Source organism: Mustela nivalis, assembly GCF_964662115.1.
Source record: "Mustela nivalis genome assembly, chromosome: 10".
NCBI lineage: Eukaryota > Metazoa > Chordata > Mammalia > Carnivora > Mustelidae > Mustela > Mustela nivalis.
The window spans coordinates 108,644,347-108,664,312 of record NC_139029.1 but is presented as its reverse complement, the minus strand read 5'-3'; the positions used below and the strand labels follow the sequence as shown (position 1 = coordinate 108,664,312).

The 19,966-nt window shown below is 41.4% G+C and overlaps 2 protein-coding genes across 2 annotated transcripts; both read left to right on the top strand.

The window, feature by feature from the left end:
- The first annotated feature begins 256 nt into the window (after nucleotides 1–256).
- LCE5A (late cornified envelope 5A) lies at nucleotides 257–1,828 on the top strand. Its single transcript, XM_082685808.1, has 2 exons — nucleotides 257–294; nucleotides 1,081–1,828. Exon 2 carries the CDS (start codon nucleotides 1,102–1,104, stop codon nucleotides 1,534–1,536), a length of 435 nt encoding a protein of 144 aa, XP_082541934.1. The 5' UTR covers nucleotides 257–294; nucleotides 1,081–1,101; the 3' UTR covers nucleotides 1,537–1,828.
- Nucleotides 1,829–4,943: 3,115 nt separating this feature from the next.
- On the top strand, nucleotides 4,944–5,586 carry CRCT1 (cysteine rich C-terminal 1). The gene has a single exon (XM_082685818.1). The coding sequence runs from the start codon at nucleotides 4,965–4,967 to the stop codon at nucleotides 5,253–5,255; it is 291 nt and encodes a 96-aa protein (XP_082541944.1). The 5' UTR covers nucleotides 4,944–4,964; the 3' UTR covers nucleotides 5,256–5,586.
- The last annotated feature ends 14,380 nt before the right edge of the window (nucleotides 5,587–19,966 follow it).

Sequence of the window (19,966 nt, the reverse complement as noted above, 5' to 3'; positions counted from 1 at the left end):
CAGGCAATGTGTGCAATCCACAAAGCACCATCACTATCCTGGTGGCCTGAAATTCTCTGGGGACTTCCCTGACAGGCTAATACTTGACATGCTTATGGAGGGAGGACTTGGGTCCCTAGGATGTGAGGAAAGGGTAGTCACAGGTGTCCCTTGTGAAAGATGCTGTTTGTATTCCACACATGGCCCACACCTCCTGATACCAGGTCAGAGCTGAACCTGTATAAAAGTCAGAAGCTCCTAGGAGCACCTCAGTCCACTTACATCCTGGGTGATCTGCTCTGGTGCCTGAACCAGGTAAAGTGCATCTTGAGGACCAGGAGGGACTCTTGATGTTGGTGTTTTAAGCAGAGATTAACACTACAGGGGTTGAAAAGAATTTTGTTTTTTTTAAGGGACCGAGGTAGGAAGGGGCAGAGGGAGAATCTTAGGAAGAGGGAATCTTTTAAAAAAAACATTTTATTTATTTATGAAAGAGAGAGAGAGGAAGTGGGGGGAAGGGCAAGCTCCCCACTGAACTGGGAGCTGGACATGGGACTCCATCTCAGAACCCTGGGATCATGACCTGAGCTAAAGGCAGACACTTAACTGACTGAGCCACCTGGGTGCTCTGGGAGAGAAGAATCTTAAGCAGGCTCCACACCCAGTGCAGAGTCTGATGGGGGGCTCGATCTCACAACCCTGAGATCATGACCTGATCTGAAATCAACCTCAGCTGAAATCAAGAGTCAGACATTTGGACACTTAACTGAGCCAGTGAGACACCCCAGGCTGAGGGAAATCCTAAGAAAGAGACAGAAAAAAAAAAACGATTTGAATGGGAGAGTTCTGCTGGAGGGTGAGCCTGTGAGGTAGGAGAAGGGAAAGAAGGGTGAGTGTCTTTTTAAAACCAAAAGGAATTCATTTGAAATTATGGAGTTCCTCGGTTGAAACCTTTTGTATATTTCTTGTAACTGATTTTGGGACATTGGGTTTAAAATTCTGATCATCATAAGTATGGAATCTCATGAATTCATAGTTCAATTTTAAATGTAGAGAAGTTATCTTGGGCTGGCTGAACTTAAATACTGTTTCATTTTTCAGCTTCATTCAGTTTCTGCTGAGATGTCCTGCCAGCAAAGCCAGCAACAGTGCCAGCCCCCTTCCAAGTGCCCCTCCAAGGGTACTCCTAAGTGTCCTCCCAAGTGTCCCCCAAAATGCCCCCCTAAGTGCCCAGCCCCCTGCCCACCTCCAGTCTCCTGCTGTGGCTCCAGCTCTGGGGGAGGGAGCTGTTGCAGCTCTGGGGGTGGTGGCTGCTGCCTGAGCCACCACAGGCCCCGCCGATCTCTTCGACGCCGACACCAGAGCTCTGGCTGCTGTGGCAGTGGTGGTGGCCATTCTGGAGGCTCCAGCTGCTGCAGTAGCTCTGGGAGCTCTGGCTGCTCTTCTGGGGCCTCTGGATGCTGCAGCAGCTCTGGGGGCTCCAGCTGCTCTTCTGGGGGTTCTGGATGCTGCAGCAGCTCTGGGGGCTCTGGCTGCTGCTCTGGGGGCTGCTGCTGATCTGGGCCATGAGGAGCACTGACGAACAGCACTAGAGGAGCCAATGTGCCCAAGACCCGCCCAGCCCGAGAATTCTCTTTTCTCCATTTGGAAGAACAGAAGAGGATGCAAGAGTCTCTGAAATGCTTTGAGTTTCCCTCTTCCTCCCACCCATGTCCATTCCATTGTGAGGTCTAGAGGTTTAACCTGTCACTAGCCTGATTCCCTCTCAGACATAGATCTTTGAAGGACTCTTTGGTGGAGTTCAGTTATGAAGCTGCTTTCTCTGTAACAATAAAGCTCTTATTCATGATGTCACAGTCTCCTGATTATGTTTGTTCTCCTCTCCCATTCACACCCCTCCATCAATCCCTCTGCCTTTCCATTTTCTTAAGTGCAAGTGATTACTTTACAATTCAGTTTGAGAAGATTTTGGCACTGAAGCTTCTTAGACTTCTGGGAAACAATATTCACTTTTATGCTCTGCTTTGGAAACTGTAGCCTCGAAGGAAAGAGTCATGTCTGAGACTATTGGCCTGACTCAAACTTTGCATGAGGGGAGTCAGGAATGGGTTTTCAGAGGGGAGGATGGTGATACCCAGAAAAGGTCACAGTGATGTGAGATACTCTGAAAAGGAGGTTTCCTTCAAACATGGGTGATAGTTTAAAGACTTTATCTCCTAGTTATGGGGATAAGTCTCCTCAAGTGCTCATTCTGGGCTCCAATAAATAAACACACTTTACTTTTCTGATGGTTATAATTCCAGGTGCTTCCATCAGTTACTAGAGAGTAGGGTTGGATTTGGGGGAGTGAGTTTAGGAGGCAGGTATGAAATGCCTGAGTCCATTTTCCCTGGATCCTGAAAGGCTGAGTAAGGGTTCTGTACAGAATCAAAAGGGCATCCTCCTCTGCCAAACACTGTCTCTGTGTGGTTAGTGTGTGTGTGTGTGTGTGTGTGTGTGTGTGCACGTGCGTGCGTGTACGCGTGTGTAAGGGGAAACAGGAGGGCTTTAGTAACAGTGGTGAGTTTTCCATTTTCTTTAGGAATATGCTGATTTCTTCAGGAGATACTTAGAAAGTTTATGTAGGAATGATAATTCCAAATCAGCCTTTTATAGACCAGAAGAACAATTAGCTTTTCCTTTGATATGAGTTAACAGTGCTAGGTGAAGTAAGTTAGTATATGAGACTGTAGCAAGTTCATAGACCATTCCTGCACTTCTCCCAGTAGAGATCCCTTCCTCAAGATGCCTTGTTACTTCATCACTTCCTTCTCTATTCTAATAAGACCTTACCTCTTAGAATGTCTCACCTGTACTCACCAACAGCTGCCCCCAGGTATAAACAATCTGTTAATCAGGCTCTTAAAGTATGTTAGATGAAACTGGTATCTTTCATGATTGACCATTCTTTGTTCCATCATTCTATGCCCAGCCCCTTACCTCCAACCTGTCACTTAACCATCAACTCTTGAATTCTTAGTCTTGGGTTTCTCTTTTATCTTATGGTTGTGGGTGCTTTCATTCAGTAAAAAGTTCTGAAGCCAGTTGACCTCCAAACTGCCCCAGTTCTTAAAATCAGTTTCTAAAAGCACCATTTCTCATGGACATTTTGGACCTTAGGAAAGACCTGGCTTGACATCCTTCTCTCCCTTCTTCCTTTCTTTTCCTTTTCCTTCCTTCCTTCCTTCCTTACTTCCTTACTTCTTCCCTCCCTCCCTCCCTCCCTCCCTTCCTTTCTCTTTCCTCTGGACAGTGGTTCCAAGGAGGGCCTATCTTCAAAAGGATTTGGGTGGGGGCGGGGAGTAAGGAGCAAAGATTCCCACAAGCTGGCTTGGCATTCTGCAATTGGGCCAGGCATCCTGTGCACATTTTTCTCTTAGGCCTCCAGGGCTCTATGGGGATGGCAACCTGACTACATTCACAGCCTTTCTGGTCTTAAAGTTTCCATAACTTTGTCTGGGTTTTTCTTCCTGTTTCCAGTGACAGAGAGAAATCACCACTGGGATTCCCATAAACATATCCCCCACCATCATCTTAACTCAGTGTTATCTGGAAGCTTCTAGATGAAGCCCAGCAGGCTTTTCATATAGCCTGTGGCCTGAATTGAAGAGCCAAGGACCAAGGGTCAGAGAGATGCAAAGCAAGATAATAAATTAGGTAAACTACCACTACCAAGTAAATGACTACACAGGGATGGATGTGAGAATGGGATAACTGTGTGTGTGTGTGTGTGTGTGTGTGTGTGTGTGTGTGTGTGTGTGTGTATTGTAGAAGAAGCCAAAGAGAACATGTCCTAAAGAGAGGTCCCAGATCCCACTTGAGCCCCCATAACTTCTAGCATACACACAGCCCTCCCAGCTATGGACAGTGACTTATTTGGAAAGTAAACATGCCACAGCAATCCTGGCACCTCTTTCAAGTGACTTGAATACCCATGTGCACCACCTACAGTGCTACCTGAGTGATGAATGTCTCTGGGATGTGAGCATCAGCTGACCATGTCTATTGGGAAATGGGTCCCTCCCAAGAGGCAGTGCCTGGCTGCAATCTTATAAAAGGTTCTCTGGCTGGACACTGCTCAGTCCACTGCCTAGCAAGTGCCGCATTCCAGTTGGAGAACTGATTGAGTCTTCCAGAGCCAGGGTCTGGTAAGTGTCCAAGCAGGACCTCGGGGGTAGTTCTAGATTTGAAGGCAGAGGGTAGGAGGAGACAGAGCCATGCCTTAGGCTTCAAGTGAGCCAACTCCTCATGGTACCAATGAGGACATGGAGGCCCAACTGGGGATGGTGACTTCTGCAAGGTTAGCAGAATGTGGCTAGAACCCTAGTCTTTGGCTCCCTGGACTAGGATGTATTTCCATCTTCTACACCACTATGTAGACTGTTATACTCTTTTCCCTGTACTTGGGAATGGGCCATAGGCAGGAATGACAACCAGGACATGATTCTTGTATTTGTGGGTTCTTTAGACCCAGGTAGCTGGTCCTTATGTGCGATTTGGGTATTTTCTAATTTATGGAGTGTTTATACAATGCTAATAGCTATGTGAATAGCACTTGAAAGTCTGTGGCCACAGGAAAATGGAAGAAGAGAAGAGAGCCAAAGGAAGAGTTTGGATTAGATCATGCAGATAAATTTCCATCATATCCTCTCTAGCTTCCACGGTGGAGAACTTGGGTGGTCCTTATTTTCCTCCAAGAAAATGGAAACCCATTGATTCTACCAGACTGTTCTCTGATTTATGCCTCTTTAACTCAATGGAAGCACCTGGTTGGGGTGTGTTTCTTTGCTTCCCCTCCTTTCTCGCCTGCACCAGGCCAGGCTAGCTTTCTCACAAAGCCAACCACACCTCTAAATCCCTGAGTTCAGTTGTTAGGGTGGAAAGGCCTGCTAGCGTGTAAAAGGCTTCTTGTCTTCCAGGTTCACTGTGACGAGCTGAGCTCCACCATGTCCTCCCAGCAGAGCGCGGCTTCCGCCAAAGGCTTTTCCAAGGGGTCTTCCCAGGGCCCTGCTCCGTGTCCCGCTCCTGCACCCACAGCCTCGTCTTCCTGCTGTGGCTGCTGTGGTTCCAGCGGCGGTGGCTGCTGTGGCTCTGGAGGCTGCTGTGGCTCCAGCGGTTGTGGCTGCTTCCCCAGGAGGCGCCGCCGACAGCGTCGAAGTGGGTGCTGCAGCTGCTGCGGGGGTGGCAGCCAGATCTCCAGCAACGTCCAGAGCCAAGGTTGCTGTGGTGGCTGCTGAGGCCCCCGCCACCCTGTGAGCTGCTTGAGGCTGCCGCTGAGCCCTGTTTCCCAACCCAAGTCCCTGCTGCATGTCACCATGCTCCTGCGCGGGGCTAGGTTGGGGTGTGCCTCCCTTCCCCGCCCCCCACAACCTACCTGCACTGGATGTTCCAAAACCCACCCTGTCCTCAGGCCCACCAAACACTTTGACCCCCTTTTAATTCCCACCCCCCACCCCCGGAATCTGAGCACCATGTGTGGAATATTGGACCCTACCGTTGGCAGGGCTTTGCACACAGTTGGTGCTTAATAAATGTTCATGTCATAATAAAACTTCTACCTCTCAAGAACTCTTTGTTTCCTATTGTTCTTCCATTCATCTGTTTATTATCGTGTTCTGTTACCCTGTCCACTACCTCTCACTTAGCCGTGGCTTGGCATACCTGAAAGGGAGAAAAATCAAATTCATGTCTGAACAAGAGTGGCTTCCTGTAGTTAATTATGATAGCAGAAATCACAAATGGAGCCTGACAGTGTTCTAAGGACTTGACGTGACATGCACTACCTCACAGCATTCTTGCAATGACTCAGTGGGGGTTTGTGCTTTTAACCCATTTTACAGAAGAGAAACCAAGGATAAGTGACTTGCTTAGAGTCACTCAGCCAGTGAATGATGGAGAACACTGGATGTCCTACTCCAGGCTTATACTCCTAACTGCTCTGCTGTATTCCTTGAAACTTTCCAGAGCCTTCTGGCTGATGTGCTCACCCTCTGGCCCATCAGGCTCTGCACAAGCTGCTGTGTGGGAAATATCTGATCTGTAGTTCTTGGATCCAAAGATCCAAGGCTTTGGAATCAAGCAGTCTGAGACTTTCTTTTGCCACAGAGAATCATCAGTCCACTGCTTTGATTGCTGGGTGAGGAACGTGCCAGGAGCCTGGGAAGCTCCCTCTTTAGGCCTCATCCACACATCTGGGGCCCAACCAGGAGTCATGGACTTCTGGGACTCTGTAGGGTGAGATGGGCCATGCTCAGAGCATGGCAATGTCATTTTCTTGAGGTGGCTGTGATGGTGGTGGCAGAATCATCCTGAGGTCTGAAGCCTAGGCCCGTGGGCCTAGATCTTACCTACTCACTTGAGGAAAGAGGAAACAGGGATAATGACATCCCTGTGGTCTTGGCTGGTTCAGAATGCAGGAGATGGTAATACTGGTGGTGATAATAGGAACAATTGCTGCCACTTATTGGGCACTTCCTTTGTTCCAGGAACAGGGCTAGGCACTTTACATATATCTCTCAGCTAATCTCCAGGGTAGTCTCAAAATCTAGACTTTACTCAGATTTTTTTTTTTTTAAATCTGAGAAAACTGAGGTTCAGAGAGTTTTAGTGATTTGCCTAAAGTCATTTGCCTAGTGAATGTCCAAGGATAGTGAGTGAGGGAGATAAGATCTGAACCAGGATCTGTGTGACTCCAAAGTCCTTGTTTTCAGAATTGGCATCATATTCTACTGCCTTAGAAATCCCCTGAGTGTGACATTCAGGGGAGGGGACACTGGGGCCTTTGGACACACCCAGGCTCATAGAAAATTGAAGCTTGGCTCCTTGGTACTGTTCCATCAGTAACCCAATGACTAGCAAGCTCTGTCATGGCATCCACCCTGCAAAAGTATTTGCTCAGAGGCGAATGGAGATGGTCCATTGATTCATCCAGCAGAGGCCAAATGACCCCTATTGGGGAGCCTCTGAAGGGCAGCCCTGCTCTGCGTGGGAGGAGGCCCTACTTCCATCTCTGAGATTCTGCGATTCCTAGTAGGAGGTGACTTGTGGAAACTGTTTACAAACAGATGATATCACCAATGAACCTGCCCCTCCCACACATGATGTGTGTTGGAGCAACAAGCCTTAGGCTCCAGTGGAGGGGTGAGGTGGGAAGGGAGCTCTGCTCGACTCAGAACAGACAGAGTGAAGCTAGCCGGAAGGCAGGAGGTGACCCTCACATGGGAAGCTGATGTCTGAGTTTTGGGGAGGAAAGGCAGTGACTTATTGAGAGACATGTGAATCCTAATGGGAGTACACACTTTTGTATGTGAGGCATATTTGTATCAAATGCCTGGCTGTGGATGGCAGTACCACCAAGCTCATGTATCCCTGACCCAAGCAGGGGTGGTTTGATGACAGGGATTTGGGCACTTAAAGAATAGTTTCATTACCAAAACTTGGGTTGCTGCTCTGGATGGCCTGGGGCTCTGTGTTCATGTCCCCTAGCCTTTTCTGATGTCCAGCAGCAGTTAAAGATGCTGGTATAGGCATTCCCTCTGAAGTAGCAGCAGTACCCCCTGGAAATGCTGGTATTTGGCAATGTGAGGTCCTACCTGGAGGTTGTTACTCAGAACACTGTAACAGTCTGAATCATATCTTTGGATAATAAGATCTTTGGATAATAAGCAGTATTATTGAATACATTTTATTCACAATGGCTCAAGTTTCAGCTTACATTATGTTATTCTAGCAGTAATAATAACAACTGATATTTATATGGAACTTAGCAGTTTATAAGGTATTATTAAATATCTCTTTCATGATTATGTAACAAAAGTGTTATTATTTCTGTTTAACAGACTGGAAAGTCTCTGGGGATTTGTGACCCATCTGAGGTTACTCAGCAAACAAGTTGACAGTCTCTGGTTGGACCAGCCTTCTAATGACTTCCAGGAGAGCCAAGAGCCATACCTTCTGAACCTGCACACTGAACAATTGAATAATGTCACTCAATTAATTATTTATGGATAGTACATGCTTGGCATTGAAAACTGTTGCAGGTATCTATAAGAGGTCAATAAATAAATGAATGTTTGTTAGTGCATCACACAGAGAGTGCTGTGCTGAATCATTCTAGGAGATATGCAAAAGTATGTCTTGACCTCAGTAGTTTATAGTCTGATTTGGGAAATATGATAAATAATCACACAAGGTATGAGTGATAACTTCACATATAAAAAATAACTTCATAATCAAATATTGGTAATACTTAACAACAAAAGAAATGTCACAAGCTGAATATGGCATAGACAATGACCATCCCTATGGCCATCCATTCAACCTAATATAGAAGGAATTTGTTACAGGACTTCAAAAGAGGACAAATTACTGTGGACTGGGTTATTCACAATACCCTGTGACTGGGACTCTATCTCTGTGGATCCTGCCTGTGTGGACTCTGACTATAAGAACCTGCCATGGGGACCTCATATATATGTGGACTCTGCCTATGTTGGCCCACCTATATGGAACTTAGCAGTTTATAAGGTATTATTAAATATCTCTTTCATGATTATGTAACAAAAGTGTTATTATTTCTGTTTAACAGACTGGAAAGTCTCTGGGGATTTGTGACCCATCTGAGGTTACTCAGCAAACAAGTTGACAGTCTCTGGTTGGACCAGCCTTCTAATGACTTCCAGGAGAGCCACAGACTTACCTCTGTGCACTTGCCTATGTGGACCTACCATAGGGACCCTATTTGCGTAGATCCACCTGTGTAAACCGGCTGATGTGTAATTGTCCATGTGGATCCTGCCTGTGCAGACCTGCCATGGGGACTTCACTGTGTGAAGAAAGATAAGAAAGAGAACAAGAAAGACATTATTTCACATGGTGAAAAGTGCTGTGGTGAAAATAAAGAAGATGAGGTATAGACAGTAAGTGGAAGTGCATGGGGATTTGAGATAAGACCAGAAGAAGGCCTCTCTGAGGAAATACTCTCTGGGTAGAAAATGTGGGAGCCATTTCACAGATCAAGAAAGCACATGCTTATGAGCTTCCTGCCTTTTGGCAGCCTGAGGCTACAGTGTTCAAGGGGTGCTCAGTTACATTGGCCCCATTAGAGACTTTCACTACTAAAGAAGTCACTCAGAATTCCAGGTGGTGAGCACACAGATTTGGTAGTGAGATGGATCACATACTGTGAGCTAGGTATTATTCCACTTAATCCTCACAGTTCTTCCATAACTAGGTTTCTCCTTACATTTTGTTAATAGAAAAATTGAGACACAGGGTTCTAAGGTTGAAATAGCTTGTAATTGGCAGAACAGGGTTTTGAATGGGATGTCTGACTCTACAACCAATGTTCTGAACACTGAGCTATGGTATGAATTTCTGGGAAAGGGGGGAGTAATTTCAAGATTGAGCAGAAGGAGGAGAAAGGAAATCCAAGGGAGAGGTGGTGATATACGAAGACTATGAGGACATATCCTTGGAGAGGGAGTGATGAGGCCAGAACATGGGTGGTTTTGAGTGTCCAAGGAGCTGAGACTGTGTATATTGTAGAGTGTGATGGTAGAAAAATGGTTTTAAAAGAAGTACTTTGAAAGACAGCAGCTGGTCTATACCTATAATATTTTCTAACATGGCCCTGAAATTAATTAGGCAACCATGACTAGCATGCTCTAGAGGAATAAGTATATAGAGAGCATATAACACATCATTGTGTGAAGGTGCAATAGATTTGGCTTGAAAGGAGGATCCAAATTCAATACATGGCAGTGGGTAAGAAAAGGAAGTAACAGATGTAAAACCCATCTGTCCAGATGGAAGAAGAATAGACAAAATCAGGTGATATATTAGGACCAAGAAGAGGAAATAATTAGAATGTCCCTGAGGCTTTGTGCCTGGTGACAAGGAAAGGATGATACCATTAACAAAACAGAAAGTCTGGAGACAGGAACAGTGTGGGAGGAAGAGGATGAGTTTAGTCCAGGACATGTTGAGTTTGAGGTGCTGGCAAGACATGACCATGAGACAGGAAATGAACCTGGAGCTCCAGGCATAGAATCCTTGAAAACTGAAATAAACACATAGTAATAAGTCAAAGAGAGGAGTCAAATCCTTGGGAACAGATGTAGTCCCACCTAAGCAGGGAAATTATTGTGAGAACAGACCTGTTCTGTCATGTTCATTGCAGTAAACTCAGTGTAAAGAACAGGGACTGGAACATTGAAGACACTCAATGAATATGTGTTAAGTGGGTGAGTTGAATGAATCAGTGAATGAATGGGCAATACAGAAAGTCAAGAGTTGAGCCGAGGGGGGAATTGAGCAGTTCAAAAGAGATTGAGTTCCATGTGAAAAGGGAAAAGTCAGATAAACTACTCCAAAATTTGGACTAGATAATTGATAAGGCTATTTTAAGGTCTCAAATTCTAGTAATCCAGGTGGAGGAGAACCAAGACAGGGCAGAGTTGCAGAAGCTAAAGGATGTCATATAAACCAGGTTAGTCACACAGGACTTCTATCCCATTGCATGATTCATCTTGGTATCTTTAAGGGACTGAACAGTTATAGTAAGATTCCATCTGCCGGGATAGCAGTTTCATCTTGATCAGGTGGAACAGGTTGAGCAGGAAAACTGGCATTCGTAGTGAGCAAGCACAACATCCCCTCTTCTGTGAGTAACACTGCAGTATACCAGAATGATTTGGCTCTGATAAATCTGAAATATGTCAGCTTGCTTTAGAATGTGTTCATTCTGGAAAAGCAAGTATTTCTTCTCTTGCAGAGACTGCATCAGGGCAAGAGCTATGGCATCTAACGTATCTCACTTAATAATGTCTGTCATTCTTAAAAATATATTCGTTCTCGAGCACCTGGGTGGCTCAGTCAGTTAAGCAGTGACTTCAGCTCAGGTCCTCAATCTCAGGGTCCTGGGGTTGAGCCCCATCTTGGACTCCATGCTCAATGGGGAGTCTGTTTGTCTTTTTGCCCCTCCGCCTGCTCGTGCTTGCTTTTTCTCTCAAATAAATAAATACAAATCTTAAAAAAAGGATATATCAGTTCTATTGCCAGTGTATCAGCTCTGCATGTTTGAATACTTAATTTGCAGCCTCAAAGACCATTTTTATGTGTATGAAATGTGATTTTTGCACTCAAAAGTCAGAAATTAACCTCCTTCCTCTATTGCCTTCCTCTCAGTAATTTTGTTCATTTATAACTGCAATTTTTCATTACTTAAAGATCTATTGATCAAAAAAATCATTGATCACTTACTATATGCTAAGTACTATATAATATGAGCAAGTAGCTCTTCTCCAGTAGTTTAGTGGGAGAGAGAGTCAAAAATCACAACACAGTGTAATATGATAAATGCTTCAAGTCAGCACATGAAGTTTGCTCCACAGAGGAGGGACTGCTTATCCCACCAGGGAGCTGGCAAAAGGTATTGCTTGAGTTTTCCAGGATGAGAGGATAAGAAAAAATATTTAAGTTACAGTAAACAGCCTTAAGTGCAAAGGCAGGAGGGGTGAACATGTGTTTTGTAGTAAACAATTTTGTGTGCCTTGCGCTCAAGGAAGACGGGGCAGGTGAGACTGTACAGTTGGTCATGGAATAGATAAGGCAGGGTCTTGTACAACTACCTACAGCTCCTGGACCTTTATCCTGGAGCCATGACAAACCATGACATTTGGGAATCATTAGGTCTTTCTCCTCTTTGCAAACATACTAAAGTTATCTTAGTTTTAACTTCATCTATAGCTACCAGGCTCACCTATCTCCTCCTACTGTCTTCCCTAATTTCAGAGTGTCATTCATTCCTCTGTCTTGTATTTATATGTTTTCCTTCATTCTATAAAATAACCCTGTCCCATCAACCATTATGCTAGATGGTCTCACTCCAGAGTTACCAGGTGGTTCCTCTCCAGTGACCAGGACCCAGCCCTCTGTGTAGCATTGCCAGCTATTGATTAGCTTCCACCCTTCCCTTAATGATGCTGCACTTCCCTTAAGGCTTTCTGATCCTTTGGACCTTTATAGTTTCTTTTCTCTTCTTTCCCCTCGCTCTACTTTACATTTGTCCATAACAACTTCAGTTCATCCCATAGCTGTCTGACTTTCTCTTTCTACAGAGAAACCTCATTCATTCACTCATTCCTCATACTTCTATTGAGGGCCTAATCTGTAAAAGGCTCTTCGTTAGGATTTAGGCAGAAAGATGGAGTCTGGATGATTCTTTACATGGTTGTCTCCAAAATCTTTATGTCTAGTCATGACATATCTTGTAAATTACAAAGAAAAAAGTGTCAAATTCTCACCAAAAAGGTCTCATTTGGATATCCCAGACATACCCATACTAAGCATAAATAACTTACAAACTGATTTTTTCCCTTCAGATTTTTTTTTTAACTGCAGATGGTAGGGCCACTGTCACCATCACATTCCAAACAGCAGTGAAATCTTTGATTTCTTCCTTTCCCTTGATTTTGTATCTAACCACCACCAAGATGTGCTACTTTTCCCTTCCCACTGGTTCTTACTTTTGCCACTTTCTTTTTTATCTCTGCCACTGTCATCTTTTAATCCTCAACACAAGAAGATGGGCAGGAATTTTAGAAGTAAGGAATCCAGATAAACATCTATCCTGCAGTCCTAGAGAGAGATGGAGTTGGAAATCTTAATCTATTCCTACATATGGTGGGAACAGGCCATCTACTCTGGGGTCAGAGCTCAATTCCACATCTGCTAGACAGTTCTTTACAGTTACATGCTCTGGAGAAGTCTAACACCCTAGACCCTAAGTCTAACACTCTAATTGTCCTCTTTTTGCCTTACATTTCATTTCCATCTCTACTTCTTCTATTTTATACTGTCAATGCTTATTTCTTTCTCTCCACATTTTACCTCCCCATCTTCCCCTCACCATTGCCCACCTCAGGACATTCTTTCTTTCTGGATTCAATTTCTTTCTTCCTAAAGTAAATACTTTGATAGTTCTTTTAGCTACTATCTATTATCAGTAAAATCTCTCTTCATTTGAAAATATCTTAATTTGGTCCTCACACAGAGCTATTTTAGTTAGATATAAAATTCCAGGTTGACCGGGGTGCCTGGGTTGCTCAGTTGGTTAAGTGTCCGACTCTTGATTGCAGCTCAGATCATAATCTCAGGGTCGTGGAATTGAGCCCCTTGTCTGGCTTTATGCTCAGCAGGGAGTCTGCTTGAGATTCTCTGCCTTAGAGTCTCTCTCTCCTTCTTCCTTTGCCCCTCCCCCCTCACACATGCATTTGTGCTCTCTCTCCCTCTGCCAAATAAATAAGTAAATCTATAAAAAAAAATTCCAGGTTGACCAATATTGTTTTCAATTACTTTGAAGATCATTTTTTTACTATTTTCTTTAAATTTTTTTAATTTAAATTTAATTAACATACACTGTATTATTAGTTTCAGAGATAGAATTCAGTGATTCATCAGTTGCATACAATACCTAATCCTCATTATTTCAAGTGCCTTCCTTAATGCCCATCACCCAGTTACTCTATCTCCCCACCAACCTCCTCTCCAGCACCACTCAGTTTGTTTTCTATAGTTAAGAGTGTCTTATGGTTTGCCTCCCTCTCTGTTTTTGTCTTGGGTTCTGTCAGTCTCATTTTCATTTTTTTTGGAGGTAATGGTTTCATTTTTCTGGTGTATTTTTAGAATTTTCTCTTGAGATTTGTTTCTGAGGATTCATGACTATCATTAATTCTTGAATATTTAGAGCCAGTTTCTCTTCTAATATTTTTCTCACTCAGTCTTTTTTTCCTCTGTCTCAAAGTCTTATTGAATGAATGTAGAACTTTTACATTCTATATTCCAGAAACCATGGCCTTCTAAATTGTTTCAACATATCTATCTTCTAGTTCATGATTCCTCTTTTTAGCTCTTTTTAAAATATATTGTTTGCCACCTGTTTACCCCAATATTTATTACTTCTTCTTTTCACATTAATAAAACTCCTAATATGGCCATAGCTGTCCAGAATTAATATTGTAGGCTCTCTTGCAGCTAAGTGTGGCAATATAATGCAGTTCTGGGCAATGTGACGCCAGTGTAAATATCTTTGGGATGTTTTTTAAAGGATAGACCCATAATCTTTGCCCCTTTTGTTCATCATCCTTCTTTTGTCTCTCTGCCTTGAATGTATATTTGTGGCTAGAACTGTGTATTGAACTAAGAGTAAGTGTCACCCCCTAGAAGCTGCAGAAAGGTAGAAGATAAATCAGTCCCAGATGGCTGTGGAGTTGTAATGCCTGTGCTAGGTGGCCACACATTGGAATTTTATGTCATAAAAAAAAACTAATTTTAGGTGAGAAATATAACTTACTAAGCCACCATCTGTTTTGTCTTTTATTTTTAGCCAAATCTAATTTTAACCTATGCCATTCGTTGATGTTCAAATGTCAATGATTATATTTTAGTTTCTTATTTTTTCTTTTGGTTATTTTTAAACATTGTCTACATGCTTTTTAATGATTTAAATGTATCTCTAGTCATTTGAAATATTCTTATTTTTATAATATTTATCAGATTTCTTGTTAATCTGAAATTCCTTGGTAGTCTAATCCTACTGTTTATAGAATATATTGACTCTCACTGAAGATAAATTCATAATTCAAAATTATAAACACCCAAGAAAACAATCTGCATATCAGTCATAATTTCTCATCTTCAGTGGGACTTTATTTGTGGATATCTTATGTTCTTCTAGATTAATTTTGGGTTTATTACTGTCAGGTACCTCAGGTCACCTGACTGGGACCAATTTCTATATTAATTTAATTTAATTTAATTTTAATTATCTAGCATAGGGACTTTAAATGAATGAAAAACTAATATGAAGCACAGGCCCATGGGTATAAATTTTAAAGTTTGATTCTCTCCCCTTTCCCTCCATAAGCCCATAGGAAGGCAAACAAGCTTCCTTGTGTCTTGTGGTACCCTTTTCTTACTCTGCTTTTTCAACAGAGGATGTCATTTTAATTCACCCATCATTGTGTCTTTTTCTTCATGACCTTTGATCTCAAACCTCAAGAAAATGATTCTACTTGCCCTCAGGTAGCTGCCATATCCACTTAAAGACTTCCTATTCTGGTTTTCACTTTCAATTCTTTAAATTATGGAATTTCAGGGTTTTTTTTTAAACTTTCTGCAAGCATAGATCTACATCAAAAGGATATTCATTCAATTTTATAATATAACATTCAGAATAGTTATAGAATAAAGGTTTTAAAGTTTTCTAATAATCAATATTGCCAGAACCAGTAGTTGGTTGTTTGAAAGTTCCAGGTTTGTCTCACCTGTGCTGTGGGAAATCAAGGGAAAGAACTGCTTTTCTCTTAGGGTCAAGTATGTGCTGGGGAGGGATCAGTGGTACTTGATGCAATAGAATCTCAAAGGGAAGCTAAAACCCAGTGAAGGATTTTTTGATATTCGTTCCATTGCTAAGGAAGGCCAATTTCATATACTCTTAGATTCAAAGCTTCTTGAGGACAGTGGCTGTACCTATACATCTTTGTGTTTCCTTTTCTACTCAGCACTATGATTTGTATATAGAAGTTGCTTAAAAGAAACTGCTGATTGATTGTTGACAGCATAAACTCTATAATTTAATCCCTGCTTTGTAGTTTGTACTCATCAGAAAATTACATCAAGGCGTGGTGCATTCTCATACAAAGCAGCACATTAACCTGGTACTCCACCCAATCCAGAAACACAGGGAAGATGCCTGGGCTCATTTTTGACATCATATCCATTCTGTCACTAATTCACAATCAATAAGAAAGGAGAACTGATGATTGTATTATATATTTAGTTAAAATTATGTTTTAAAAAACTTTCAGGCATAAACAGTACAAAATTCACAATATTTTAGCATTTGAAGGGATTATTAGAAATCATGCAGTAGGATCACTCATTCTTGTAGAAAAAGTCCCCTGTACAATAATCTGGCTGATGCCTAAACACATCTAGAGACAAGATGTGAGGCTCCTGGCCTCATAAGTTAGTTTCATTCATTCTTTCTAAAGATTTTATTTACTTATTTGACACAGAGAAAGAGTGAAAGAATATAAGCAGAGAAGGAGAAGTAGACTCCCTGCTGAGCAGGGAATCTGAACCAGAGCTTGATCCCAGAACTCTGGAACCATGATCTGAGTCAAAGGTAGATACTTAACTGACTGAACCACCCAGCCACCCCTTGTATTAAAATTTTTTATTAATTTAATTTTTTCTAATATGTAATAGTCTATTCACTGTAGAAAAATGCAATTATAAGTTATAAAAAAACTCATAACCCATTATCCACACATAATCATTTTTATACATGATGGTATATTTCTTCAGAACTTTCTCTATACAAGCATTTGTTTTTTGTTTTTTTTTGTTTTTTCTTTTAGCAAAATTGTATTCAGGCCGTGAATGCTATTTTTTTCATTGGAACTTTTCACCTAATAATATAGCATCTTTTCATGACAGTATACATTTATCCAAGGTATGCTTTTCATGCCAGAACAGTTTCCATTGTATGGATAGTACACCAGTTATTTAATCAATTCATTGTTGAACATTATCTTGCCTTTGATTTGTTACTATAATTAGAAATGCTGGATACATATCATTTATTCATTCAGCAAATATTTATTAGGCATCTTACCTTTGCCTAGCACTATACTAGGTGCTGAAGATGCAGAATGAGGGATAAAGTTTTTAACCTTATATGTTTACCTCTGAAGGGAAAGAGGAATATTGGAAATAAATAAACAGAACACAAATAAGATAATCACATGAAGTGATAATCGTTATGAAGACCATAAAACAAGGTGATGAGAATGGCAGGGTTGAATCTGTACTTTAGGCAGGGAGGATACATTGTGTCATGTGGTCATGGGATAAACTTTAGATGAAAGTGTAGAATTGCATTTTGTACCAATCTATCTTCCCACCAAGGTGTAGAGGCCCTGCTTCTTGGTACCCTTACTAATGCAGGCTCTGTGATCTGAGCCTTACTCCTCTTCTCTGGCCCTATGCTGCCCTCTGAATCAGCTCAGACCAGCTATCGCCTCTATATTTGCATCTTAGCAATATTGCCCCTCATGTGCATAGAACATGACCCTTTACAAAGAACATTCACATATTAACACTTAAGATTATTGATTATGTTTTACTTTTATGGTGTTTATTTATGGAAAATTTCAAATCTGCACAAAAAGAGATAGAACAGGATAATGATCCCCTAATTACCCAATCAACATTTTGCTAATGTTTCATCTACTGCCTTACCTTCTCCCTTGCACAAACTTTTTTCTGGACTGTTCTATTTTATTGCTTATTATTACTATTTTTAAAGATTTATTTTTAAGAGAAAGGGGGCGGGGAGAGGGAGACAGAGAATCCTGAAGCAGACTCTGCTGAGCAATGAGCCTCATGTGGGGCTCAATCCCAAGACCCAGACCTCAGTTGAAATCAAGAGTCACCACCCAACCAACTGAGTCACCCAGGAGCTCATTTCTTGGACTATCTTAAAGAAAAATAGAGACATCATATTTTTTCCCACCCATAAATACTGAAGCATGTCTCTTGAACACATGGGGACATTTCTCTTTCTTACATAACTTCAGTGCCATTACTATTCTTAACAGAATTAACATTATTTCTTTACTATCACACAACACCTAGTTCATGTTCATTTTTCCACAATTATTTTTCCAAATATGACTTTGAAGTTGGGTTTTTGAATCAGGATGTAAAAAATGTCCACACATTTGGTTGATATTGTTGCCAAGCCCAAGTTCAGCTGCCTATCCCTTGGAAGGGGAACATTACAGAAGAGAACAGTTTTCTTTTTAAAGATTTTATTTATTTATTTGACAAAGAGAGACACAGCGAGAGAGGGAACACAAGCAGGGGGAATGGGAGAGGGAGAAGCAGGAGCCTGATGCTGGACTTTTATCTCAGGATCCTGGGATCATGACCCGAGCTGAACACAGACACTTAAGGACTGAAGAGAATAGTTTTGATTGAAAAGGAATATGGGCTTTACTCAGAAGGCTGGCCACATGGAAGGAAAGGCAGACTCTTGTCCAAAGGCCAACTCTGAGGTTTTTTTCCTGGCCCAGGGGCTTTTTAAAAGGGGTTTAAGGAAGTTAATTAACAAAGGGATTGTAGTGGCCTGCAACAGTTCTTGATTTTATGGGTACTTGATGTTATCTAAAGTACGGGAGGGTCTGGTTTTCATTTTCTTTTCTTTCTTTTTTTTTAATTTTTAATTTTTTAAATTTCTTTTCAGTGTACCAAATTTCATTGTAATGGTTTCTGTTTTCTGATGTGCAGGAGGATTCTGTTCTTTCTGCAAAGGAGGGCAAGGTCTACAGATATGCAAAGGGAAGTCAATAAAATCATTTGTGTGACCTAAGAAATTTAATTTTTAATTTTTTTTGGCTAAAAAAAAATTGCTGGGCCACTCAGAAAGTTGAGGAGGCATCAGACAGACTTGCTGGCCTCTGCAGCCTGGAAAGTTTCTAGTCTTGCACTCCTCACGGCCAGTGGCCTACATATCTCAAAGAAAGTAAATTAGTTCTTGTTACAGACCAAAGGCCTTAGGCAAGCAAGTGAAGGAGTATATTATCTGGGAGCAAGTTAACCTCTAAGACCAACTGGAGTGCTGTTACATTATGTCTCTTAGATTTCCTCTAATCTACAGATGTCTTTCACATCATTTAATTTTTGAGAAATAGATTATTCATCTTGAAGAATTTCTCATATTTTGATTTCAGCTGATTGCTTCTTTTTGGTGCCATTTAACTTTCTTATAACATCTTTATGTTCACTAGGATTTCTTCTCAACTGGTGATTAGATTCAGAAGCTTGAATTCATGTTCTTTGTGTGTGTGTGTGTGAAACATATTCTGGTGTGATGTTATGTGTTTCTTACTGCACCATACATGAGACACACGCTATCCAAATGTTCTACTTTAGTGATGTTAAGATTGATCTGGGGGAGTGGATTGTAGTGGTACCACTCATCCTTTCATTTTAAAGTTCCCGATAAACATTTCTCCTCATGCTACGAGTACATATTGGTGATTGCTGTTGGAACCATTCTTTCTTTAGGAGTTAATACATGGTGATTTTTCTATCATTCATTCTCCACTTATTAAGTAATATTGCTTTTATCAAAAAAACTTCCTTCATCAAATGCAGAGTAACCTAAAATACAGTTTAGATATGAAAGATTGAGCAAATGCTAAATTCTTTCTCTTGCCAGTTACCAGAATAATGAGTTGGTGGCCAGGCCATTTCCAAAGAAAACCATTAAAAAAAAAAAGAGAGAGAGTCTCATGATAGACACATGGATTTCTCTATTTTTAGATATGACTCAATCAGTTGCAATTAATCAATTACAAGAAGAAAAATTGACTCTCCAATTTTCCCATTTTGAAAGCATCCTGTGTCTTTTTGATACAATCCAGTAACTTCCTTGGTTTCTGATGTAATAAGATATCCAGGGGTCATCTTGTGCATCATGTGTCTCAGAAGAGTCTTGGGTATTTCTCTAAGAAGTTCACATTCTTTTAGTGGAAATGGTATTTAGAGACCGTAATATGGACACTTTGGATGAAAATACTGCTATGCTTTTATTGCTGCTAGGTCTTTTTAGTGGACAATACTAGGAAATACATTTTTTCAAGGAAAAAAACATGAATGAATAATATTTCAGTCTAAATTAACATTTTAGGATATATGCCTGTTCTTATTATTCTTGTATCTTTTTCCTCTAGTGCTGAAAGTTTGGTTCTTTTTTGTTTTATCCTACTATATATCCTATAGAATATCCTATAATATTCTCCAAGTGATGATGCCAGTATTATTACCAATGATAAAATCATTCAGTGCTATGCGAGGTTTCTTTGAGCTTGGGATA